A 27,482-nucleotide genomic window follows, 5' to 3' on the forward strand; every position below is an offset into this window, starting at 1 on the left:
GGCGGGAACTACAACTCCCGGCGTGCCCTTCGCCGGGCCCCGCCCACTCGCGGTTGCGCATGCGCAGTCGCCCGGCGGCCCGGCGGCCGTTGCGGCGGCGCCGCGGTCCGGTGGGTGCTGAGGGGACGAGGGCGGGACACGGGAGCGGGGCTCGGGGAGGCCGGGAAGAGGAAGCAGAGGCCGCTCCGGTTGTGAGGAGAGCTGAGCCTCGGGTCTACGCTGCCCTCCTCGGTCCCGGAGCCAGGGAGCCTCGGGAGACCTGTCACAGCCGCGGCACCGGAACCGCAGGCACGGCTAGCAGGCCCCTCGAATGCCACTAGGAAACCAACAGGCGCCAAGGGCTTGAAAGCAGTGGGTTCTCTTTCGCATAAACAACTTGTTCTTTGCCTGACGCCCATTGCCAAGCTTGCTTTACTCCTTTCCTGGCTAAGTAGCAGCAGATGCTATTTTACCAGGACAAAGCGCTGCGAATTTTTTTTTTGTGGGGACGTCGAGGTTAAAAAGCAGCTTTCTGCCCAGATTTTGGTGATATTTACTCTATAATTCTGATGACAATTGCAGTAGAAAGCTTTTGCTCGCAGGTCCTTTGAGTTTTGCCTCGTACTGTGGGAACGTGGTTTGGGTATGCGAAGTTTGAGAACACAGCGTGTTGTTAGTAAGGAGCTTAGACTCGGACTCTGGCCATCTACCCTGAAGGTACACTACACTACAGTGTGTAGTCAGAGCCTGAGCATGAAAGTAATCACAGAAAAGGCCTCTGAATGCCAAGAAAACTAAGGAAAGTGTATTTATGAAGGTGAATGAAATAAATGAAAGTATTTTCAGGTCTCTAATTTGTATTTCTTGAATTTTTTTTCCTTTCCTCTGGGTGTTTTAAGGAACATGGAGCAGTGAGCTTCCTGCAGTTTCTTGCGTTTTTCATCTATCAGATTTTGACATGATCAAATGTTTGGTGGAAGACGTGCGAGCCAGGCTGCGTTCTGGAGTCACTGTCAACTCCTTCGGACAGTGTGTTGAGGAACTTGTCCTCAACAGCATCGACGCCAAGGCAACATGTGTGGCTGTCAGGGTGGATTTGGAAGCTTCCAAGATCCAGGTGGTGGACAATGGCTCTGGGATGGGGAAAGAGGACTTGAAGGCTGTTGGAAAGCGCTACTTCACCAGCAAGTGCAGCTCAGTGAGAGACTTGGAGAACCTGACTTTCTATGGCTTCAGAGGAGAGGCTTTGGCAAGTATAGCCAACATGGCCAGTGTGGTGGAGATCTCATCTAAGACCAGCAGGACAGCAAAGACATTTATGAAACTGTTTCACAATGGGCAAGCACTGGAAGTCTGTGAAGCTGAATTGAACAGACCAAGTGGTGGGACTACAGTCACCGTGTGCAATCTGTTCTATCAGCTGCCAGTGAGGAGAAAGCGTATGGATCCTGTGCTGGAAATTGAGAGAGTGAGACAGAAGGTGGAAGCTGTTTCCCTAATGCATCCTTCTGTTTCCCTTTCTCTAAGAAATGATGTTTCTTGTTCTATGGTGCTTCAGCTCCCTAAGACAAGAGATGTATACTCTCGGTTTTGTCAAATTTATGGACTGGGCAGATCCCAGAAGTTGCGAGAAATAAATCACAAGTCTGGTGGATTTGAGATAAATGGTTTTATCAGTACTGAGGGACATTACAATAAGAATATGCAGTTCTTGTATGTGAATAGAAGGCTTGTTTTAAAGACAAGACTACATAAACTAATTGATTTTTTATTAAGAAAAGAAAGTGTAATTTGCAAGGCAAAAAGTGTCCCTGCAAGCCGACAGGCAAATTCAAGTCCTGGTCGCCATCGCTGTGGGCCAGAGTTGTATGGGATCTTTATTCTCAACGTGACCTGTGCATACAGTGACTATGATGTGTGCCTGGAACCTGCAAAGACTCTGATTGAATTCCAGAACTGGGATGTTCTTCTAACTTGCATAGAGGAAGGAGTGAAAATATTTTTGAAACGAGAGCATTTATTTATTGAACCATGTAGTGAGGACATCAGAGAATTTAATGAACGTAATGGCTTTTGTTTACGTAACGCTCCAGTTCTGAAGCCTTCATTTCTTGACAAGAAGAGCATCCAAGAAAGTTTTAAGAAAGCATGTAATGCAATTGCAGATTCTTATGAAATGTGTGCCTTGAAATCAAAAGATGTCAAGAGGAAATCCATTACTGGAAAGAAAAGTTCATGTCTTATACAGTCAAGTAAAAATGTACAGGAAGCTGAAAATGCCCCAGTTCAGAACACCACTGAGTCATCTGATCCATGTAGAAACAATAAAGCAGAGACTCCATTGCCAAGCAAAGATGACACAGTTTCTGATGTAATTAAATCAAATACCTCAGAACAGCAGCCAAAATACACTAACAGTTCCCAAAAAGTATCTAATACTCATCTGAAACCTTCAGAACATCTTCGTTCCTCTTTCAGTGGAGGGGCCAGGTCAGAAATAAGAGAAGTAGATGGTTGTGGTGACCTAGGGGATTGTGCAGAAAATAATATAAAAGGTGTGGGCAGGCAGCAAGGTCAAGTAATGCAGGAAAACAAAAAGGTCCATGTCTTAAATAAGGATATTATTCAGTCACTGGCTGAGAGAGAAGACTCTACTGAAACAGCAACAGGACCTGAAACTGTCTCTGGAAGTTCATTAATAAGACTGTGTAATGCAAGAAGAAACAGGGAAACAGCTGAAGTGAAAGATGACGCCAGAAGAGGGGCTGTTCACTCAATACCATTAAAGTTGAGCCTTATAAAAAGTGTTGTGCAAAAGGAGCCCCCACGTGGCTGTGAACAAACAGAAACAAGTCTTGCATTAAACACACAGTGTAGGCCTGGCCCTGTCAGTGCCGAGGATATTTTTGACCACAAAGTGAACGTTGTGATTCAGTCTTCAAATGCTAAGGGTGTTTCCAGTAATATTAATAAAGAATATAGAGCTTCTTTTACCAGAGAAGTATGCATGACTGATGGTCCTGGGAACAAACCTGTGTCACATCGGGTGAGGGAGGAGATAGCTGTGCCTCCTGCTACCAATAAAAGACCTTATGAAACACTGAATAATACGGAAGTGCCGCCGGCAACTTCTTCAGGTATTCCTCACAAGAAAATTGTTATCAAAAAACCTAGAAGACAGATAGCTGTGCCAAGAGCTCAGCCCTCTAAGGAGCTGAGCTTGTCCACGCAGCTGGGATCATTAGAAAAGTTCAGGAGGTATTATGGGAGAGTTAAGTTTACACTACCAGCACCCACGTCAGAGAGAAGTGAATGTGGTCTCCCAGGTCTTAATTCAGAAACTAACTGTGACTTTTCAAAGAATGGGAATGACAATCATGGTAACGTCAGCAGTTGTGAAATTCCACCTGCAGAAGATACAGATTCTAATAATATTAGCAAAGGTTTTGGTTCCTTGGAAAAGACTTTATTTTGCAGTGAAGAAACGTCACAGGACAAACGAGCCCTTTGTCAGAGTCCTTTGACGTTGTCTGATTACTCTCTGGTTAGTAAAAAAAATACAAGTTGTAGAAGATCTCCAGAATCATTATCATCCAAACTGTCCAGAATGAAAACTGATCACAAAGAAGTAGAACAACTTGGTGAACAGTTCCAGACAGATTCAAATAGAAAGGATGACCATTCTTTTGATCTTCAATCCTCAAATAATGACTTTTTGTATAATGTGTGTCAAACATACAAATCCTCAGTGGAAAAAGTGAAGGAGTGTAAGTCCAGCATTTCTAAGGAGACTGCCTGCTCGCAATCAGATGGTGTGACAGCAGAGCCTGTGAAGAGTCCTGTCAGCTCCTCACCACTCAGCAGTATAGGAGAGTACACAGTCTCTTCAGGCAGTGCTTTATCATTACCTGCTGAAAATGATTGTACTGACAACACCTGTAAAGATAAAAGTATGTTAAGTGAATCCTCAGAACAAAATAGGAAAGATACTGAGGTTCCCCATGTGACCTTACAAAGGAATGTGGAATTCTCTGCCGATGACACAAGTACAGGCAATCCCAGGAACGATTTGTGTTCTGTCTGGCTGCAAGATTTTGATGCTTTATCGGGTAGGACAGTGTACATCAATAGAGCAACTGGACTCAGCACCTATGGCACCCCTCCTAGTGAAGGATTTCAAACTGCCTGTATTCAAGACATTACAACAATGGCTGTGAATGTTGTTTCAGAGAATGGTAAGAGGGCTGGTGGTTTTAAGAATGGCATGAGGAAAACTGTACTTCTAGGTGCATGAAGTAATCTTGCTGGCAGCACCTGAGAGTTTTTACTGAATTAATCACTGCCTTTTAGCTTATAGCTGCATGGAAAACAAGAAAGTGTTGGGAGCTATGGAGACGGTAAAACGTTAACAGTAAAGATATTAAAAGATGATTTTTATTAAAATGGTAAAAAGAAATGTCAGCATCATGTCAGTTAACAGATAGCTGCCTAGTTTTTTACTGAGCATCATGACATTCTCTGTGATAACGATTACATATAATTGTTGTCACATATAAAATGAGAAACATACTTCAAAGTAAGTGTACTGGAAAAGTACCACGTTTTTTACCATTTTGTCCTGAACAGTTACGTTTCTAAGAATATTAAATAGAGCCTTATATTAAAATAATCTTTTTTCAAACTGCATACAAAATTTAAAGCAACCCTTGAAAGAGGAATAAAAAAATCTAACTTCATTGAGAATGTGTAGTCTCCTGACCATGGATTTTAGAAGGCAGGCTGTTCTTTCACACTTTGTAGCAGATGTTGTACAGCATTGTTGCTGTTTGGATGGTGGACCTTTTCCACTAGTGAAAAAACCCTGCATTGTATTATTTTTTCAGGGACACAGTGTTCATGAGTCTTCACTGATCTGTCTGTTGGGTTTTGATTTTCTGTATCTTCCTAATCTAGTTTGTCTGTCTAGTACTGTCTTTGATAATTTTCCCTTCAAGGGGTATATCTGTGTTCTCAAGATGTTCTTCATTCTGTCTATAGGCAGATTATATGAGTGAAGATGCAGCCATCTTTGTGTACACTTTATTTTCTACTGCATAATTTGTTTTGAAAAAGTACTTTGGACTTCTTTCTAGATAGTTATCATGTAAAAATTTTGTCTAATCCATTGTCATGGCCTTTGGCTTGTTCCATTTTTGTCTGTTACTTCCTTATTTGTCACCAGTCAGAAACACTGGTGCAGTAAGTGTCTGAGTTGTTGAGCTATTCCCTTTTATGTATAATAATTGATGCCATTAGTTTTTAATATTTATTGTGTTCCGTTGAAAAAAATTTGATGCAAGTTTTTATTAAGCAAAACTTGCAAGTGGAAAGATACACTCCTTGACTAACATTTTAGTTTCTGTGGTATACCAGTTTTGTTGCCCACAGTACTCTTCAGGAACCAGCCAAAGCCCTGAGATGTAGAACTTGACACCTTCTGTCCAAGATGTTGGAAAGTGCATTCACATTTATAGAGATAAAACCTCATGTACCCTTATGCTTTCAGATGATGTACAGCCTATAGGCTTTGAAGACGTGTATTGCATCTTTCTACCTCCCATGGCACTGTTCTTAGCCTTAGCATTGGTGTTACTTTCCATTGTATCAGTGGTGCCAGTCTTTCAAAACTCTGACAGGTCTTTGGGGAGATGTCTGATTTTATTCTTTTCTTAGGTTGAGTTGGACCTCCCAAACCTTCAGAGGGTGTTTGAACTGTGGCTAGATCCTACAGGTCTTAGGTTTTCAAAGTTCAACAAACATGTTTCATATGTTTTTGGAGCAAGGGATGTTTGCTCCTTTCAGTCATAGGAATAAACATAACTGTGTCCTAACACAGCATCCATGTCTCTTAATGTTGAGTGCTGTTTTGGACTGCTGTTAAGACCCAGGAGCAGAATGGTTTCTTCACTTGTATCCTTTCATTTTGCTTTTTAGAGTAGTGTGAGTGACCCCATGGTGTTGACCTAGAATTTCATAGCCCCTAAGAATAGCATCTCGTACACAATTCTGGGGAAGTTACTCTGCTTAGCAATAGGTGGAAGTAGGTAAGAATAATCCATATCCTCTTTTTCATGACAGCAGTGGCTGTCTGTCATTTTTTTCAGCCACAAGCCTCGTTCTCAACAGAGATGTTGGATTTTGTAGGCCAGACCCAGGCATCTTCATACTGATTAAACTGATTGCTACTGGAAAATTTATCAAACTATTTCACCATTGGACACCTTTTTGAATGATGCATTTGTAGTAGGAAACTATCCTAGCTCAAGCTGGTCTATGTTGTTATGCCAGCTATATTTGCAGTTTTTGTTCCTTACATAATGCTGTGTCATTACACTGGTGTATCTTCATGATCTAGCTGAGGCAAGTGAAAATGAATGCACAAATACGGTAATTATATGGGGTTTGCCTGCATGAAGTATAGACATTATTATCCTCAGCACCTTTTCTGATGTTACTTGTCAGAAGAATCATATCAATAATATCTTTGCCAAGTCTGAAGTCTCACCAGCCTTGGAGCAAGTAAATCCTAACTTCATGAACAATGTATATCTTGAACAAGGATTTTCCCTTCAAGAAGAAACAGGGAGATGACTCTTTGTCTATTACATGTATAAAATACAGGACTTAAGTTGATACAGATGACAGATTCTTCTGTGAACTTGAGAGGTACTGTCTTTTTGTGACAATAGCTATAAAGGTTCTATCAGAGTCTGAATTAGGCAGCATTTTTCAGTTTGCCATAGTTTACCAGGAGCTACATCAGGCCACTTTGTCCTCTCCTCTGGGTTTTGTGAAAGTGGGATGCTGAGTTACTCTCCAGTGTTGGGCTTCCAGTTTGGATTCTCAAAAGGATTCTCAGTCCTCAGGGTCACTAGTCCTCACTGGAATGAAGCCAACAGTCAGGAGTCTATGGACTGGCCTAAGATTTTATACAGGCTTTTCACACTGAGCTTATCAGCACACAGCTGGTTTTCTTTGGCTTTATCACTGTGCCTCTTTTCCTGAATGCACACCCTTAATTTCTTGGTAGAAAGGAACTTTATTAATTTATTATTATTTCACAAAGAATAAAAGACTGAATTGTACCAAAGGAAGGGTGAAATGTTTACCAATGTGCTGGAAATCTGAGCCACTTTTCTTAATACTCTTGATAACAATACAAGTTTGTAATATTAAATCATTTCTGGGTGGGTGGAAACAGATTGTTGGACTAACTCTGTTATCTCATGTGGGCTCACTGGCTTGGAGTGTTTCAGTGTTACAAATTCCTGGTAACTGTATTAAGTATTGATAGGAATGGTGACAGTTTTGCTGCTCATCAACAGTGTTTTGATCTCTGATAGACTACTATATGTGTCCTTTTTCTTTGGGAGAAACACTTCTGATTGCACTAATTCTGGAAAAAAATATTACAAGTTTAAAGCAGAAGCCAGTTTTTAAATACAGTCCTGCAGAAATCATGGTGATATTTTTACCTTTCCCAAGGCAAGTATGTCTGATAATCCTTGGTTTTTTACAAATGTGTTGCTATTTCTCAGTATCAGGTTAAAATCTATGGGATACTCAAAGTTTTACAGGGCTAAGCACACACTCCTTTATAAGAATATAACAATTATATTACAAAAAGAGTATAGCTTTTAAGAATTTTGCATGCTGCTGATTATGCAGCAGTAAATTTATTTTTTTGTTTAGGGTTTCAGTTCAGATGCCATCCCTTTAGAAGTGAGACTGTGCTTCCCTTCCTTCCTAGACCTCAAAAAGAGAAGACTCAGGCAAGCCAGAATCTGAGAGGTAGGGCCAGCTTTCCAGGACACAGTGTTCTGTGGTAAAAAACAAATCAAAGAATTCTCCCAGATGTCCCAACAGGAACCCAGAATTACTCAAGGTCTGTTAACAATGGGACTGTGTGAGTCATCTCAGATCTAGAACTGGAAAAAAAAAAATTGGGTTGAAGGCAGGTTAAAGGATACTTATTTACAGGATGAAATACCCAGTTCTTTGTTGAATTATGTCATGGGTTTAAAGAATGATTACCTACTCCCTTCTTTGTACTCATTCCAGCCTTGGAATGTGAAAAATAGCTTCAATCCTCACTTTTTTTTTTTTGCAGTGGAAAGAATGAAATGATCTTTTTGGTATGTAACTTTGTCCAGAGGGAGTGGGCAGTTAAACAGGTCTTTCTTTCCCTACAGTCCCTCCACCCCTTTTCCAGGCCTATTGAATTGTGCTGCAGCATTTTTAGGAGTCAGAAAGATGCTCATTGCCCTTCCTAGTTAAAGCAGACAGTACAGAAGCCTAGTGCCACGTTCCATTATTTATTTGTACACTCTCCCCTTTTTATGAAGGTTAGAAAAAAAAATTAAGTAATACTTGTGTGAGGTTGAGGTGCCCAGTGAACATTCTGTTGACAGATGGTGGTAGTCCTTGTATTATCTCTGTGTTCTTTCCTAGATGCTGAAGGGAACTCTGTCGAGTCATTGTTTTTGGAATGGCATAATCCTGTTTTTGTTCCCTGCCCAGAGGTAAGGATTACCTTGCATCTCATGCTGAAATAGGAATAATTTTAGATTTTTGTTATTTTCTGACATTGAGTCCAAAATGCCAAATATACTGGTTGTTGCATATAAGTTATGCAGAGATATATTATACTATGGACCTGGCAGTTTTGGTTTTTATAGATTGTTTAGATGCAAGTCATTGCTGTGAATTTATTCAATGAGAAGCAGGTATCAGGCTAATCTTTCATTTTACATAATTTCAAAAACAAACCATTGTAAACTGTCTTTTCCTCTGTGGTGACAGACATCTCTTAATTAAAAGTTATTGAATGGCAAAATTGTAATATACAGTCTGTCTGCTTTGTGGACTGGGATAAAATAACCCAGGTTTGAACAGGTCTTAAAAGGGTGTTTTATAGCTGTTTTTAAAGCCTGGCAGGATTACAGCATGTAAGAGGGAAACAATGTTGGAGCTTTTAGAAAAACTTCCTTTGCTGTCATGAGGTAGCATTATCTTTAATCCTCATGTTGTGTGTGTGTGTAAACATATGTATGTAGCCATTTCCACCTGCAAACAATAGGCATGGAGCTGCAAACCACCTGCTGGTGAGTTTCTGGAAGGGAACAGCTCTGTTCAGTGCCTGCAGTGACGTGTGCTCTGACTCACTGCAGGGTAACACATCCTTTGTAATTCCATCCCCTAGAGCTCACGTAGGCTGATAATTAACTTAAGCTTTTGATAGGTACTTGGAATCTTAGCTGGATACATTGAAATTAACAATGGGGAAGGATACATGGGGTAGAAGCAGAGGAATTGCCAGATGATTTTTTTTTTCAGTTGGTGTTATTCTTGTGTAGAAAGCTTGGTTTGTGAAATGCGTAGTTATTTCCAATTTCTATTAAAGCTGGTTCTTTTGGAGGGTTTGCTTTGTGTGTTTGGGAGTTTTTTTCCCTATCATCAGGGCATTTCCCTGATGTGGAATCCTGTTTTTGCAGATTGCAGTTAATGTGACCAGTGCTCAGGCCGACAGTCTGGCTGTGAAAATTCACAATATCTTGTATCCTTATCGTTTCACCAAAGACATGGTTCATTCAATGCAGGTACAACATCATCTATTACTACCTTTCAGCCCCAAATTCTCACTCAGCAGATGGGATTTGCTGATGTTTCTACCTGGTAGGAAAGAAATACCCAGGAAAACAGTTCCTATTCCTAATTTTCACAAGTACTAACAGAATTTTTAGTCATGTGTGCCATGCCATGTCTTAGCATCATGTCATGGTTAATGAGCTATCTGCAAGTGACTCTCAAATTACTTGATGAGTATGATTAAATCAAAATCAAGAGACAGCCCCTTTGCTGCTACTTAGAAACAGTATTAACTAAATGATAATTAAAAGTACAGATTTTATATTTGTTGTAGGCATTTTTTTAGTTCACATTTCTCATAAATCTATATCCTGTATCTTCCTTTTTTGTTTACCTTAGAAATTTAATTCCTTAGCAGAGTGATTTCAAAATCAGATCCAAGATTTAATGGAAAATCTTGAAATTTCACCCTAAAATCTCTATGTGTCCTTAAAGGTGATTTTTAAAAATGGCATAATAACATCAAGTTTTACTACTTCAGTGTTGTTTTTAATCAAATATTTTGAGTGTTAGCGTAAAAACTGATGTAAATATATATCTTCAATTTACATATTTGATAGTTTGCTTGGGTAGAAATGCCAGAGTGGATTCTCTCTCTCTCTTGCATCCCAGTGACAAAAGGCTTGCAGGTCCAGCTGGCACTACTCTTGTGCAGTCAGGTTGCTGACTTTGAGATTGCAGGTTCTGCACATGTGAGGCATGGTAATGTTCATCTCCAGGGTGGACAAGGATCCAAATGATTCCCTTAGTTATGTTGTGAGTGCATGAATAACAGGAGTAAATAAAGTTACTGTAGTGAACAGGTTGTTTAACAGTGACAAGAGAAGAAAGATGGAGAATGGAAGGTACCATTTGTGTGTTTTCTCATAAGAGGAACTGTTCTTTAAAACTTACTGAATGTTTCTGTGATTACCTGTGTCATATTTTCCTTTCTATGTTTTGGAAAAGGCAAAACTGGAGGAAATTACTACTTCCTATCTCTGAAAAGCTTAAATACTGCCTTCAGTACCCAATAGCAATTTTGAGAATCTCTCTACAAAAAAATTAAAAGCAGAAAATGTTGCGTCATGCAACAGGAAAGGAATAAAAAGAATCATTAGTCTTGCATCCCTGCAAAGAACTAGTCATCCATTAATTTTTTCCTACCAGGTGAACAATGCACATGTTGTGAAACACAGAATTCAGGGTGAGCTGTCTATGTGACATCGAGAGAAATTCCTCCATAACACTCTATCTGTATATTTGAAATCTAACAATAAGATACTGAAAGCATTGTGCACCTCATCTCAGTGTTGCCTGTTGCTCTGGTTGATTTCTGATGCTTGAGGGGAAAGTGGAATCAAGTCACAAAGGCAAATTCTACATCAAAAAATGAAAAATTGCTTCCTTTCTTCTGCAGATGATTAGCAGGTGAAAAAAGGTTGTTTACATTTGCTTTTGGTGATATCACCAAATCAATTACTCAGAGTCACTGTGTACATCTTTCATTCCCAGCTCAAGGAGGTTTCTATGTGGCTGTTTAATTCACCTTAATTTAATTCAGTTAGTGCTCATGCCCTCATTACTATCTTTGAAAAAGTTTATCCAGAATTTAGTTTTAATATTTTGAAACTTTCTCTTAGATCCAGACTAAACTGTTTCATGACCATTTAATGGTCATCTGACCTTCTAAAAGTATTATCTTTTAGCTTAAATAATTTCTTCCTTTTCCATATTTAGTTCCCCACTGTATTTATGAAGAATAACTATATAGCTTCTCAGTTTAGTTTTGCTTGGCCTTTTGGGTTAGGAAAGATGTGGCTTCCACTCCTCTAGTTGTCTTACTAGCTATTTGTTGGTCTTGATCCAGTTTGATTATTGCTTTTTCGTTTGCCCTCATTTAAAAAATAATTTTACTGCTCTGTAATGAGTTTTATGAGTATCTTACAGGTTCTTCAGCAAGTGGACAATAAATTTATCGCTTGTTTAATTAACACTAGGAATGGAATGGAAAAAAAGGCAGGTAAGACTGGGTAATAGCATGAAGTTGAGGTGGCTGTCAAGTGGACTGCAGAGGGAGCACTGTCCTATTTGTAATCTCTTCTTGCCTTGGGATGGTATTGTTAGTAGAGGAAAATCTTAGTCTTTGCTTGAGATTTCTTGGATCTTCTTTATCTTTATTTTGGACAAAGTTGAGTGTTCCTACTGCCTTCAGATTAATGTTATAAAAATAGATTGTACTCAAATTACTAATATCTTTCAGGCTCTGTTCACAGTGTCTGAACATATTCATTGTTGAAGCTTTCTGAAGCTATACAAAAAAGGCATTCAAAATCAGTAGATTTTGTAACATTTTCAAAGACTGTCAAATGGAACAGTTTAGGGGTGACCTCAGCTCTCATTCTGAAGTTAGATGAAGATGTCAATAGACAAGAGTTTCTGACTCAGTTTAATTACCTAATTTAACCATCACTTTGGACCACTGAATTTCTGTTCTCTAGAAACTTTATGTTCTGCCAGCACAGCCTCCTCCTCACTTTGTTTCTGTGAAACAAGCTGATACTTATCTTCTAAATGTGGCCTCTGGGAAATGGTTATTCTTCCTGACCTGTGCAGTTGTCTGGTACAAAGTTGCCTGTTTCTCATCTGTTGTGGTACATTTTTAGAAGGAAACCTCTTGATTTTGGTGGACCAACATGCAGCTCATGAACGGATCCGCTTGGAGCAGCTGATTGCAGGTGAGGTCTAAGAAACAAAGATAATCAATGTACAGAAAAGTACAAAAGAGCTCTCAGGGGTGCACAGAACTGATAGGATACCCATTTATCAGCTTTATCCTGATCCCTAGAAGAGTGCAGACATTCAGTATCTGTAGCATTCATAATACTGGCAGCTGAAAATTCTTACAGCCTTTCTAAAAATAAAAGATATACTCCCTACCCACCGAACTATTGAACTAAAATAGTCCTGACATAATGAAAGAGCAGGAAGACTGATAGGAAAAACAATGAAGAGGAAATAGAACAACATCAATAAGTTTATGGGGTTATACTATGAAGAATAACACATGGGATGCTGAGTAAAGAGCCTAGCTAATTTGGTTCATTTTTAGCTGAATACTGTGCTTAAAGCCTAAAATTTCCACAGTCTGACTGTTTACAAAGGGATAATAGTCTTCTGTGTAAGCTCATTAGCTGTTGGTTTCAGTGTTAAAAAGCACAATAGCCATCCATCAAGTACTTAAAAATCATTGACCTTCTCTTACATCAACAAACACCACGCAGTTCCTGCAGAGTGTTCCAGGAATTCTGCTCCTTCTGGTCAGGTACTGAAAAAAGGTAAAGACTGAAGGGAGAAATGCTTAATGAATAGTGTTTTAACTCCATTTATATCTGACTTTTCTGTGGAAAAGTTGTTCTCTCTGAGTTGAACCAAATATATCAGCAGGGTTTTTTTTTTGTTTTGTTTTTTGTTTTTTTTTTTTTTGCTATTTAGGGTGGCTCTTTTTTGAAACTGGTGGGAAAAAACAAAGTGGCATTAACCAACCCTTCCCCAGAGACTGGATGTCTGGTTTGTGACATTCCCAGTCCTCCACAAGTTTCAAGACAAGGCATTCTGTGGTCACTTTTTAGTCCAAGCAGGGGATTACATGCCAAACCAGAGGGTCATTAAGGGTAATGTCTCCGTAAATATTTTAAGAGGGATACTTCTAAATGTTTCATTCACAGATTCCTATGAGAAGGAAGCTGCAGCATGTGGCAAGAAGAAAATACTGTCATCCTCCATCTCTCCTCCTTTAGAGGTTGAAGTTACAGAAGAGCAAAGAAGATTTCTACGGTTAGTAGTGACAAATAGCTCTCAGATTTTGGGGATGGTTCTGTTAACCAGGAAGATCTCTATGTATTGCCAGGTTGCCATGAAATTCAGGGGATTCTTTCCTCAGCAGAGCCCAGTTGGCTCTGTATGTACTGAGGGAAATAGATATGCTTCTTAGGCACGTTGTTACAACATCTCAGGACAAAACCCTGGGGTGTGCCATTTCTGTGCCTTTGCAATGTGCTCTGATTTCCCTGGGAAAGTAAACCTTCATGTGTGGGCCAGAAGACTGCCAAAGCAGCTTCCAGCAGTTCCTCCTGTCTGGGGCTCAGGACCTGGGAGTGCACAAAGGAGTGCAGTGCCCAGAGTGTTGACCTAGGTACTGACTTTACTGGCACTTTTGGAGAAGAGGAGGATGGGGTATGGAAAGTCTGTATTGCGAATCCTTCAAAAACACATTCCTTTTTTCCAGGTGATTGCCAAGAGTAACTAAGGAACACTGTTTCCTAAATGGTTCAGAATGGTGACCTAGTTACAATTAGGATATTTAACTTTAGTACTTCAAGAGTTTAGATACAGATTTATTGTTGGATTTTTGCAGACCTACTGGACACTTATCAGACTTTCCGGCAAATCTCTGTCTGTCACCTGCCACATGCATTTGTGAGGTTATTCAGTGCATTGTTCTGAATTTAAAATGAAGTTGTGTCAGTACTGCCTCATTACTGTTCTTTTTTTGGTTTTTATGTGATTCCTATGGCAAGCTCAACAGCTGCTGATTCAGTCCTCATTAAGATTGTTGCTTATTATGCTCTTGCTTAGTGTTGTTCATAGTTCAGTAATATTTGGATGCCTTTGTTGTTCCCACCTCTCAACGATATTGTTGCTAATGTCACAATATTTGTAATGCCTCTTGTTCAACTTTGATTTATTTTTGCACTCATCTGTGAGTGTCTTTCATTTCTAATAGATCTACTTTAGGGAATGGATGACTGAAATTGAATACAATGTACCAAGTGAGAGAATCCCATTGATTCATACAGTAGCTTTGCAGCTGTCCCCATATTTTCTGTTTATTATATCCACACCTGATATTTTGTCTGCTTTTTTGGCTACTGCTGCTTACATGAGCTGCTTGTCTGTGGATGGTCATGACAAAGAAACAGAGTAGTGGGGGTTAGTTTTTGAATTTGTGTTGTTCATGTAGAAGCCAGCCAAAAATAGAAATAGATTAAATTACTTATGATAATTTGCATTTATTTGTCTTTGGGAGCAGTAAATTCAAGTTTTCTGCCCATTTTTCATTCATCCTACTGATTTCATTCTTCATTTTTCTACTTGTTTTGAATTCTGATTGAGTTCATTCAACTTTGTCTCTGGTCTCAGCTAACCTAAATAATTTTGTGCCTTCTACAAATTTGCTTGCTTGACCATGCCTCTTCTTTTCCACATCATTAATAACGAATCATGAGGATACAGATCAGGACTCATGTTGAACGCTGACCATCTGTTGCCAGCATACATTGCTTCTGTAGTCTCTAAATCATAATAGATGTTGCTTCTCTGTCCATGGCAACCTTTTGCATTTCCTTTTTTATCATCTTTTAAGTGATGGCATTAAAAGCTTTTTGAAAGAGCTAATAAATTCTGAGAGCTACTTTTTTTTTCATCAGGTAAATCACAAACATGCTACAAAAATTATTAAGGAAGTAAATAAAAAAGGCATGTGTTTCTTCTAAGGACACTGGTTGAATATTTAGCACAGAGGGATGCCAGTTGTGATTTTCAGCAAGATGCTTACTGGTGCTGGCTTCCTAGTAGTTCTATTGTGTGACTTAACAATTTTTCAGTCTCTGTTAGCAGTTTATCCCTTTGCAATTGCTGTGATATTATCTCTGTGAGAGATTATCATTACTAAAAAGTTATGAAATAGAAGTATGTGAAAATCTAAATTCTGTTGTTATTGTTACTGTGAGACTCTGACTGTATTCTGTGGTAAAGTTTGATGTAATAAAATAAATTAAGTTGTCTAAAAGACCTTTCACTTCAGCTATGCTTGCAATTTAATTGTTCACCTGCAGCTTTGGTTCCGTTATTTGTCTACTAAGCATTGTAGCGGTGCATTGTTCTGTTGACTCTCTTGAACTTCCTTCTTTATTTTTTTCTCTTAATAATAATAAAAAAACCTCCCGAAACAACAAAACAGCAAAGCCCAGCTGACTTCAATAGCTGCTTGGATTTGGTCATTTCATTCACAATGGGCTTTTTCACAGAATCACAGAACGATTAGGTTGGAAGAGATCTCCAAGATCATCGAGTCCAACCCATGCCCTAACACCTCAGCTGGATTGTGGCACCGAGTGCCACATCCAGGCTTTTGTTTAAACACATCCAGGGATGGTGACTCCACCACTTCCTTGGGCAGACCATTCCAGCACTTTATTATTCTTTCCATGAAAAGCTTTTTCTCAATATGCAACCATTTTTGTCTTTGTGTGCTTGCTGAAGGCTATACCTGTCTTCTTTTTTTGAGTAGAATTTCACAAACCGTGTTCATATGGAGGCTAATAACTATACTGTTCTTATGATTGATTTAAGTAAGTTTAGATTTGCTTCATTCTATTTTTGTTCAAAGAATTTCTTGTCTAGAACTAACCTTTACCACCTTTGTTTTAAGTGAATATTCCCTGAATTAATGACGTGTATATCATTACAGTTGTTTTAATTTTGAAGATAAGCTCTCATCTGTCTGTGAAGTCTAATTTTTGTGTGTATTTTTCCATCCACAGGCTGACATATGTCATCATTAACTAGAGGTTGTTCTTTCCTGTGTTCTCTTTGCTTAACAGGATATAAAGTTCATTAAACCATCACAAATTTCTTACAATATTTTTTCCATTTTAAGTATTTGCTAATACATGTCAATTGAAATCACAGTTCTTTTAGAATAGACTTAAAGTAGTCTTAATGCTGTGTAATTTCAGTATTTGGAATGTTTGTATGTTGAACCACACATCTTGTGCATCTTCAGAAAAGGCAGATTTATAGATTTAGAAATAAAGCCTCTCTTCACATAATACAGGAACTCTTAGATCTTGTAGTTGTGGAAATGAAAGGTGCACAATTGATTGGAGTGGAAAAACATGTCTGAATGCAAGCTGAAAGGACAAAATTACTTGAAATGCCAAGAGGCATGGATTCTGAGATGGGAAACTGTTACAGGAAATGATATAAGGAAACCATATATGTGGACTACAGGAATATTTACACGTGCTGTGGAGTCATAGATGCAGTGGTTGATGTGTTATTTCTGCTTTTTTTCCCTTCAGATGCTGCTACAAAAATTTGGAGGACTTGGGCCTTGAATTATCATTTCCTGAGACAAACAACTCCTTGATTCTTGTGAGGAAAGTGCCAATGTGTTTTATAGAAAGAGAAGCCAATGAATTACGACGCAAAAGACAACCTGTCACTAAAAGTATTGTGGAGGTCAGCTGTGGATATGGGTAAAGTTATGATTGTAGGTCTTGTTCTGTATTTATGACCCTGGGTATTACAGGATCTCTGTTATGAAGGAGAAAATTAAGTCCCCTGGCAAATGTGTGCCATCCCTTTTAGTAGCTAAGTAGTCCCAAAACTGTAACTGAAATGATAGAAGACTGTTTCAGACTTGGACTAGTGGAGAAGCTAAGAAAAACTGTATATAGCAAAGATATTTCAACAGTTTGCTGCACATGGATGCTTGAATGGACAGGAAATGCTTGAAGGAACAGAAAAATGATGAATGGAGAAACAGTAAAATTAATAAGTCCTAATAAATAATATTTATGTATCAGCAATATTAAGTTTGTTTCCATGAGATCTCTACATTGGCAGTGGGGCTTTCTAAAAACCACTCTTTCAGATGTTCTGCAGTATGAGGGAGAAACTCCTGAAGTGATTACTTGCAGTGGGAGGTCAGGACTTCCACCTAGATCTTTCACTCTGGTCAGTGTACTACCAACAGTATCACTTTTTCTGATTCTGGCAGTCACACAGTAAATTATACACAGATGTGAACAAAGTAGGGTGGGGGACAGAAGGGAAAAATAGCAACTGGTAACATTACCTTTTTTTTTTTTTTTCTAGGAGCTTATTCAAGAACAAGTTGAGGTGAGTTGCTGTCTACTTCTAGAGTTGACTGTAACAATCAAAAGTTTCCTGTGTGAATCAAAGGGAGCATATTGAGCTTCAAATGAGAGAATGGACTAGATAATCCCCTAGCTTTTGCTCATTTTTAGTTTCCATTGTGTTACAGTTCTTTTTTCTCATATTAAATGGAAAGTAACATGATGTTCCCTTACTGCTTTTAGCTAGTGCAGACCACAAGAGGAGGAGCACGAGGGACACTGCCGCTGACGTTTCTGAAGGTGTTAGCTTCACAGGCCTGTCATGGTAAGGCAACTACTTTTCTTTCTTTTCTTTCATTCTTTCTCCTTTTTTTTTTTTTTTTTTCCCCCAAACCTTTCTCTACACAACATTCTCCCTGGGGCAATGTTTGGATGTGTTTGCAGCTATTGCAGGGTTAAAGACTGTGTTTCTTAGGAAAGAGGAGATAATTCTCATAGACAGCACTGAGAGATAAGCAATACTCCCCCAATTTATTCTTGCATGGGCCTAACATATTTTCCAACCTTCATGTGAAATATACAGTTCTGAGATGTTTTCATCTGTGTGAGCTTTAAACCATTCAGATAACAGCTCTATGATGAGCCAAGAGGGAAGGTGCTGGAATCTGCTTGAAAGTATGCAGGAAAGAACACTTAGCCACTCATTCCAAATTTTTAATTTCCTTTTAAGTATCCCGAGTGATAGTTTAAGTATGCCTGCAACATTTCAAGTACTTTGGAAGGAGTGCTGTAAAAATTTTTATCTTCTCAGGGAACTGTTGTTTTCCAGCAATGAACAGGCCTCACCGGTGTGGAGTGCAGTAGCTCCAGCCTCTTGTTGCAATTCCTGTGCCATATACAGTATCAACAAGATCACACTGAAAGGGCAAACATGAACCAGAAGTATCTGTTTTCTCAACAGTATCTCAGTTTACGATTGGCAGTCAATATGTTTTGGGGTTTTGTGTCTAAGAAAGTCCCACGACTGAAAGCATATTGCAGATGGTCTTGTGCATCTGTGAAGGCTAAAGTTTGCAAACACCTCTGAAACAGCTCCCTAATGATCTGTTTCAATTTCCTCTGGATGCCTTTTAATGCTCACTTGTGAGAGAGGACTTAGTGGCAGGGCTACACTTGGTCACAGAAGTGGTACCTGTCTGTGGCAGCCACAGAGAATCACTAAAGCGTATGAAACTGTTATTAACTGTCGTCTTGGTTTAATACTTCCTGATTTGTGAACTGCTTCCAACTTCAGCTGTAATACATACACACAAAAAGAACCCACTTTGCCTACTGTAACATTACCTGAAACACCAAAATGTATTAATCTTACCGTCCATCAGACTTGGGCTAGGTGAAAGTTTAAGTTGTGGAAAGCTGGTCTCCTTATACAGCAGACTCTTTAACTGAGCTAAGCCCCAAGTCTGCCATACTGCAGCCTTTGGATTGCCTTTACAGCCTCTCAGCTAATGTTTGGGAGATGCCTTGTTTCCACTGAAAACCACAGCTGTAGAAGGAAGTTGAGTCCTCTTTGGCAGCAGGGGCAAGAATGTGTCTCTCTTTTTTCAGGAGCTATTAAGTTTAATGAGCATTTGACTTTGGAGGAGAGCTGCAGGCTTATTGAAGCTTTGTCATCTTGTAAGCTACCCTTCCAGTGTGCTCATGGAAGACCTTCAATGCTGCCTCTTGCAGACATAGAACATCTACAGCAGGAAAAACAGGTACTGTGTGGGACACACCTCTGGTAATCCGTGTTCTGGATTAGCAGAGGTGCATCCTGTGTGTGTTAGAATTAGGATCTCCTGGTTTGAAAACATCATTACTGGCCTTATATTTTCTTGACTTTTTACATATTGTTATCAATAAAATGAAACTTTAGGACATAAGCCATCTGTCCTGTAAACATTTTACCTAGGATCTTACCATATATTATTTGAATAGTCACACTGACTTGAATAGTTAAGCATACATTTAAAGTGTTTGCGGTTTTTAAGTGTATAATTTGGAAAACATGGAAATCATGAAATTCTGCAAGTGGCAAAGATGCTAATTAAACAAATGCTTACTTTCCCAAAGTTTAAGATGCTATAAAATGGGGATAAAGCACAGGAATAGCAACATTTACTATAAAATCATAGACTGGTTTGGGTTGGAATGGACCTTAAAGATAATCTAGTTGCCATGAGTAGGAACACCTGCCACTGAACAAGGTTACATTTAGATTATATTTAAATCAGGTTACGTTTAAATTTGAAATTTTGCTATTTCTGTGCTTTATTGTTATTAAATTGGATTTTGTTCAAAGTCAGGAGGGACTTTGAACAGAAGGGAATGACTGTATTAGGGCAAAGAGTATGGAAACACTGAAACTTACTTACTCAGTTATGACTTGTGCTTCCTAATATTTCTCCCTCCAGCCTAAACCTAATTTGACTAGACTGAGGAAGATGGCACGAGCGTGGCAGCTATTTGGAAAAACAAAAGAACCTATTTAAAAAAAGTTAAGACTGTAAATTGCAACTACTAGAAGCACTGGTATGATCCATGAGCCCTGTTGTTAAGACTACAATACACTGTGTGGAGCAAAGTTCTGAGCCAGTGCAGTCACCAAAGCTCTCCTCTGACTACTGACCAAAGCAGCAGAGACCAGCCAGCAGAACATGGCAGGAGGAGCCCGCCCTTGGAGCCTGGAGAAGCATCTTCAAGATTTAAGGAGTAATGCTGTAAGTCTGGGCCTTATGTCAGTGCTGGACTGTTGGGTGCAAGGAGTTGCAGCCACTTGCAGTTACAAAGCAAAGCACTTCTTTTCTGCAAGCACAGCTTAATTCTGCATAATAGAGGGGGGAATTTTAATTAGCATATTTTATAGTACTTTGAAAATTGGAAGGTATTTCTTAATAAAGTTCATGCTAAACTCACTCCTTGGACTCATAGCAGTGGTTGGAATGAGGATTGACCAGCTTCATAGTATATATAGGCCAACTTAGAATCAAGGAACACTTAATTTGGCAGTTTGTGTTCTTGAGTGAGAGATTTCTAAATCCCCACCAAGCCCCACAGAAATAACTAAATAGTTAAATATCCCTTTTGAAGGCAACTGTTGATGGATTTCTACTCCTATCACATTCACATGTGAAAACACTGTAAAGCCTGCTACTGCCTCATGCAGAAAGTGCAGGCAGCTCACTACACTGGTAAAAGTCCTGCTAGTTAAAGAAACAAAACAACTACATATGGAAAATGTGCTTAACAGTGAGATCACTGTAAACAGCTTTTATTGCAGCATACTTTGAAGTAACAGCTTAGCTGCCCCAGAGTTACACATATGCCTTGCTATTTAATAATAAAGTGGGTTAGCAGCTCCACATGGTTTCTGACACAGCAAGTGATAAAAACCTGTACAAGAGCTCTGCCTTCTCTTGCTTTTGAGTAGGAAAAATATTGCTGAGCAATTTCCCCACTGGCTCCCCACGGCAACCTGTCTTTTCAACATACACTTTAATCAGCTGTTGTATCTTTCTAAAGAGAAAGATAAAAAGAGTTTTGAATAGTGACGTGCTTCACAGTATTAGAGTTCATAGTCATCTGGATGGTAGAGCTCGCTCATGAGGCGGTAGATGTAGGAAGGTGCATTACCCCCGATGTTGGAAATGAAGAGAGTAATGAGCTCTGGAGGGACGTAGTCAAACACTGGGCAGTGAACGTTGATTTTTGCCAGGATCTCCCCTGTGAAGTGAACAGCAGCAATATCAGTCAAAGCAACTCAAAGTACATCTAGTCTTTTGCACATCTTTCTTTGTCCCTAAACAAACTGGCTATGTACATGCCACCCTGAAGTCAGTACTTGAACATCCTGAATACCTTCCAACATCTTCATTGATGTCATTGAATTACAGGTATACAGCGATCTTGAATGAATGGCAAAACTCTGTTTCTGGTCATTTTTGTTGGCAGAAACCCAAGATTCCCCTCTGACGTAGACTGACTAATTGCCAAAAAACCCTACCACTATGTAATACAAAAATCCTGATACTGCCAAAGATATTATTTAAAGAAATGCTCAAAAGGCCAAAACTAAATTCCGGTGCCACACCTGCTATCTTCATTTCAAAAGTCTTTGGCACATAGAAATGGGGCTTTGAAAGAGACTTTGCTAACTGAAAATGTGCTTGGGCACTGATGCCTTTCTAAAGATGGTGCTTGTGTGGGAAGCCCATGACACAGACACTGTTGCTTCAATGGCTGTATCATATAACAAAGTTTCAAGAAGTTATAGGAAAGAAGGGCATCTGCCCTGTCCCACAGGAAACTGCTACTTACCTGGAATCCTTATCACTTAAATATCCTAAAATAAAACACTGTTTCAGAGCAGAAGCAAAACTGCAAAGACAGTGTTCAAAAGAAATCCTTTTTCTCTACTTTACATAATACACAGTTATAAAACTGGATGGTTCACAGCACTGTTTTCTGTCAAAGACAGTAAAAAACGATTTTCTGTCTTGGGTTATAACACAGTCTGATGTTTAATTTTTTATATGATTTAAAAAAAAAAAAAAAAAAAGATTATACTCTGAACCAACTTGACCAGATGTATAAAGAATAACCAGTACCTTCTGTGAATGGCAGCACTTCCTGTGGTGACACAAACTTGTGGAATGAATCTTCTTCATTAGGGAACTATATGAGAAAGAGTACAGGAAGATCAGGAAAAAAACCCTATCTGATTATCCCTGTGAAAACAGATCCTGGCACTGATGGAAGGAACTAATGCAGAGGAAGATGACTTGCCAAGTGATGATATTAATTCTGTTGACAATAATTACATAGTGCTCGTGTCTAGAAGCTCTCTAACATTTACAGGTGAAAGGTTTTTCTTCAAAGCTTTTAGAGCCCTCTATGACATGGCTGCCCTTATCAAAGCCTAGTCAACTGGAGGAGTCCCTTCCTCAGTCTGCAACTTCATCTGGCCAATACTGAAAAAGTACTAAGTGTAAGAAAGAGTTTTGAATATCTCATTCTACATTCTCTGCCTTTCAACACTAATGGTATAAACTGAAATCTGTCATGGCTGGGCAAAAATAAGTATGGCAATGCCAGTCTCATCAGTCTAGGCAGTGGTCTACATCCTTATACCCACTGTACTGCTGTGCATATGTGGCAGAGGATGGTGCTTCAAGGAGCTCCTGAGCTGGGCCAGGTTTGGGTGAGGATCTCCTATCTGAAATAACAGCACTAGATGGGGGAGATGGTGCATTTACTGACCTTGCCTTGGGACAGATGATGCTCTCCACCCTCAGCTCCCACAAGTAAAAGCCCCTGCAGGTGCAGTCCTGAAGAGCTGCTGTACTTACCTGTGGTGAAAGCTTGAACATGGGGGCACACACGATGAGTGGAGTGGAGTGGTGCTTAGCTGCCAGTGCCAGAGTGTGAGTCCCACTCACGGCTATCAGGGCGCCATTGGCCAGGATTGTCTTTGTACCAATGATGACCTTAAAAGGGCAAATCAGAATAGGATAGCATGTTCCACAGCAAAGTGGGGAAGGAACGCTTCCTGGCTCAGCCCCTGACAGATGAGCTGGAGAAGCACTGTGTAAAGACACACTGTTGCAGGACTGTGTCAGTACAGCCGGCCAGCAGCTGGAGTTACAGGGCAGCTGAATGCCTGATCTGTTTCATCTGGCACTGGCTCTACACTGAGACGTTCCTTGCTAACAAGAGCATGACTCCAGCATAGAGAGGCCAGAACAGAGAACTTCAGAAGACAAATGTATGTCCTACTGCGGGGAACACCAAGCAGAAACTGGGCTGTGGTCCTTGTTCTACAAATCTACAAAGTAAGCTTTGTACAAGTTACTTGACTACTTACTACAAAAATTCCCTTGCGCTATGGTTGAGGGAATAATATAAAGCAGCTCAAAATATAGATAAGAATTGATGTGGCTGAATTTTAATATGTTACAAGTACTTTTTTTTTCCCCACTTTGGGGTGCCAAGTTTTCATCTCTATAACAGTACAGAACAGGTCTGTTCAACAAGACCAAAACTTAATGATTCCCTTCATCAGTCATCTTCTGTTTCAGGCAAAGGGGTGTTTCTTCCCTTTGGAAAAGCTGCTTTTTGTTCTATCTCCTTTGAAAACTGAGGTTAATCCTTTGAGGCTCTCTTGTAACTGTAGCCACTAAGCCAGAAAAACCTACCACCATTCAGTCAATCATCATACTGACTTGGAGTTCCACACTGAATCTCCACCCCAGCAGTGAACAGGGACTGTTACAATTTTGAGTCTTCAGTGAAGAAACACATCCATCACTGCTAGAACTTGCAGCTGATTTGAGAGGCCTAAGAACCCAACCTGCCATGAATTCCCTCCTCCAGTGGAGCCCTCCTTACCTTGTTGACTCGAGACATGACAGCAAAAATAGCTGCATCACTCATGACAGTAGTTTCAATATTCTCTTTGGACAGTCGAACAGCCATTTCATGACCCTAAAAAGAGGGAGAATCCAATTGGTTGCTGTGACATAGCTCCTGCAGTGCAACTGTAGAGGTATCAGCACTCAATTCTTGTCTGAACTGCAAAAATACCAAGTGACAAAACCTAAACACAGCCTTTCAACTCAGGGATACTGGGGTAGGATAATGAGCTGTCTCCAATCTCTCAGCTGCAGAGGAATTTTCACAATGTTCACCTTGATTCCAGACACCATATTTCAGTAAGACAATATAATGCAGCCAGCCCAGGCCTTACCTGGCAGAAGGGTGCACACTCTGCCACGATCACCTGGAACTTCCTCTTGCGAGCAGCTTCCTTCAGGAAGGCCTCAACAGTGCGTGAGTAGCCAATGGTCATGATCACCTCGTTGGAGTGGATGTGCTCCAGTGCCTGCATTGCAATGTTATCAGTGGTGCCCTCTGGAACAGAAGGAAGATGTGGGTGGAAAAGCAGCCTAGCAGCAAAAGCAACACTTTATGCTGCTAGGAGCGTCCTCCAACAAGATCATTTTTCACTAAAGCAATGTTATTAGCACTGGTAGAGCAGGAGCAGCTTTTCTCCCCGTTCTTTTTGTCAGTGGAGTGCAAGCAAGAAGCTGGCCCTTTGAATGTCCCATGCTCCCTAGCTATACCCTCCCCATATATAAAAATAGCTGTACTGAAAAATCCATTGTGAGGGGAGTGGATTGTGTCAGCACTACTCCCGATAACTTCAAGAGTTTTGTAGTTCAATAGTGGGACAACTTGGGCCTCAGAGGGTGGGTGGGATGCCTGATTTGTCACAAGTATCATAGAAAAATGAAAACTGTATCACAGTTCTTTGTGACAGGGGTCAGGTTTACACATACAGGGATTTTAGACTCTTCTTCAGAGGACTCAAGACTTCCCAGAAGACCAAGAGTGCAGGCCTACAACCCCCCATATTGCCTCTTCCACAATCTACCCATCTCCCCAAAAGCCAAAGAGGACTTCAAACTAAGTCCTGAACACAACAGGGCTTCAGTCTCTTGGTTCCTTCAGATTAAGCCTCCCAGATCCTTACTGTTTTATTTTCACCTAGAGAACGGGGAAACATCAGTCCCACCCCATAAAAATCTTCACTCAGGAGCAACTCAGACCCATCCATACCTAGCTCAATTAGCATCTCATTAATAGCTTCAATAACATTAGCTCTGAGGGAGGGGTAAGGCGTTCTGAAATCTTCGCTCAGTCCCCCAGAAGTCAGGAGTTTGTGCAGGGATTCTTGCTGGTCGCTTTCCTCACTGCGCCCGTGAAGCCTGTGGAGAGAAGTGGCCTCTTCAGTCTCAGGAAAGAGCACAGGGCCACAGCCAGGCCGAGCACTGTCCCCACAGTGTGGCACACCTGGATGTGAAGAGACAGGAAGGAAAGCCACCCACAGGTGGCACACCATGCCACACCAAAGAGCTTTCCAGAGTTGTCTTGACAAAAAACCACCCAAATCTCTGCCAAAAAGTGCCTTCTTAAGTCATGTGCAAACACTTCCGTCCACAGACACAGAGCAGGCTCGAGGCTACTGCTCCAGTGGGATGGACCCCCCTGGGTACAGACAGACAGAACCACCCAAGGCCAGGGCACAGACTGTTCTCATGCACTCACAACACTTACACCAAGTGGTTTCTAAAGAGGAAATGTCATCACCCACAGTGGAAACAACAGGGTTTCCTTTGGCATTAAACTCCCTGAATCCCTCTCTAGGAGAGGTGGGAAAAGGGGGTGATGGAAACTAAAGGAGTTTACCGAAGCAACTTAAAGGCCATTTCTGGGCTTTCAGAGAGATACAGGGAGCAAGAGGGCCATTTTACCTGCCATATTCCTCACGAATGACCTTTAATACTCGGCGGACCATGTTGCCCACTGTTGTCTCTGATGGCTGGGCTGCCGTCATCCTCTGGCCCTCTGTCCGGATCAGATCCATGAGCTCCCCTAAAAGAGGGGAGGGTCTCGGTTATCGCTGCCCAGAGCAAGCCCATGTCAGCATCCCAGGGCCAGCAGCTGCTCCAGCACAAAGACCACAGCACCAAGAAACAACAGGGACGGGAGAGCAGAGAGCCCCTCACAAAGCAGCCTGTTCCGCTGGTGGGATTTCCAGTCGGAAACGCTTGGACACGACACAGAATCAGCAGCGCGTTTGGTCTTTCCTTTGACAGAGAAAACCTCGTGCTGCTGGAAAGGTCCGTGCTCGGACTGACGCCGCTGAGGGGAGAGCAAGGCTGGTGCAGGGCAGCTCCTCAGGTAATGCCGCCCGTGAGCACAGCAGGCCGGGAAGGGCTCCGCCGTGGCAGGACGAGCACCGGGAATCCGCCGGTCGCTGCCAGCGAGGCCCCAGCTCCCGGGAGCCACAGCGGCCCCGCATCGAGCCTGCCCCGGCTTTGCGGATCCCTCTGCACCCGACAGCCGCGACCGGGGTGAAACTGCCCTCCCGCGACTCGCCCCGCCGCCGCCTCGCCCCCGGCGCTGAGGGAGCCGCACCCGCCCGAGGAAAGCGCTGCCCGCGCCGCCTGGTCCTCACCGGCGCGGCTCCATCGCCCGTTCCCGACGATCTTCCGCAGCAGCGACAGCGTCTGCCGCGCCGTGTCCTCGGAGCGCGGCCGCTCCCCGCCGCGCCGCAGCCGCGCCGCGAAGGCCTCGATCTGCTCGGACAGCTCCGAGCCGCGCTCGGCGGCGCCCGGCATGGCGGCGGCACTTCCGCTTCCGGCCTCCCGCCGCCCCATTGGCGGAGACTGCCGAGCTGTGCCCGCCCCCCGGCGGCGGCTCAGCCAATGAGAGGCGCGTCCGGCGGGTGGGCGGGTGCCGGGCCGTGCCCGGGGCCGCGGCGGGAGCGCGCACGGACGGGTTTACTTTGGAGCGCGCCGTGCGCCGCGGCTTCGGAGCCAAATCAAACGGGTCGGGAAAGGCGCAGTTCCTGGCAGTCCAATTGTTCTTGCTGGCAGAGCCAGAACCGGCCCTGGATAAGGCAGGAATGTAGCTCCTTTGTGTCTAGTTCCTGGAGCAGTGTGTCCTGGGAACAGGCAGGAGCCATGGAATAATTCTCATTGCGCTACTGCTTTGCTCTATCGGTCTGTTCTGTGTCCTGTTGTTTGAGATTAGGAAATAAAAGCAAACAGATTTATGCTGGGAGCTTCCAGTGCTTCATGCTGAGGCCTGTAGGGCCTTGGATGTTCATGACATCTTTTTGCATTTGTCTGGTTGGCTTAGGAGTCGCCCTACAGCCAGCTCCTGTCCAGAGACTGTTGGGGCCCCAGCAAAATACCAACAGCTGGTGTGCTGGCTCTGGGGACTTACTGCAGGTGATTGTCACCCGAATGCGCCAGGGGACTGAGAGTCCTTCCATACCCGTCTTCTCCTCCTGCTTCCTCAAGT

General features: G+C 41.6%; 2 protein-coding genes across 5 annotated transcripts; one reads left to right on the forward strand and one right to left on the reverse strand.

The window, feature by feature from the left end:
- Window positions 1–82: 82 nt before the first annotated feature.
- On the forward strand, window positions 83–20,527 carry MLH3 (mutL homolog 3). 3 transcript variants are annotated; one of them, XM_066322033.1, is made up of 13 exons: window positions 83–495; window positions 879–4,214; window positions 7,711–7,809; window positions 8,470–8,540; window positions 9,513–9,617; window positions 11,596–11,668; window positions 12,312–12,383; window positions 13,374–13,482; window positions 16,791–16,950; window positions 17,590–17,613; window positions 17,814–17,895; window positions 19,179–19,330; window positions 20,027–20,527. In XM_066322033.1, exons 1-13 carry the CDS (start codon window positions 441–443, stop codon window positions 20,102–20,104), a joined length of 4,416 nt encoding a protein of 1,471 aa, XP_066178130.1. In that variant the 5' UTR covers window positions 83–440; the 3' UTR covers window positions 20,105–20,527. The 3 variants fall into 3 exon arrangements, with proteins under 3 accessions (XP_066178130.1, XP_066178132.1, XP_066178131.1); XM_066322035.1 differs by having other exon boundaries at window positions 83–110; XM_066322034.1 differs by lacking the exon at window positions 7,711–7,809.
- Window positions 20,528–20,841: 314 nt separating this feature from the next.
- EIF2B2 (eukaryotic translation initiation factor 2B subunit beta) lies at window positions 20,842–26,805 on the reverse strand. Of its 2 annotated transcripts, XM_066322036.1 has the most exons (8): window positions 26,632–26,805; window positions 25,925–26,045; window positions 25,230–25,378; window positions 24,358–24,521; window positions 24,000–24,095; window positions 22,961–23,098; window positions 22,220–22,286; window positions 20,842–21,335 (listed from the first exon to the last, which is right to left on the reverse strand). In XM_066322036.1, exons 1-8 carry the CDS (start codon window positions 26,792–26,794, stop codon window positions 21,178–21,180), a joined length of 1,056 nt encoding a protein of 351 aa, XP_066178133.1. In that variant the 5' UTR covers window positions 26,795–26,805; the 3' UTR covers window positions 20,842–21,177. The 2 variants fall into 2 exon arrangements, with proteins under 2 accessions (XP_066178133.1, XP_066178134.1); XM_066322037.1 differs by lacking the exon at window positions 22,220–22,286.
- Between the last annotated feature and the right edge of the window lie 677 nt (window positions 26,806–27,482).

This window comes from Sylvia atricapilla, chromosome 6, assembly GCF_009819655.1.
Source record: "Sylvia atricapilla isolate bSylAtr1 chromosome 6, bSylAtr1.pri, whole genome shotgun sequence".
Taxonomy (NCBI): Eukaryota; Metazoa; Chordata; class Aves; order Passeriformes; family Sylviidae; genus Sylvia; species Sylvia atricapilla.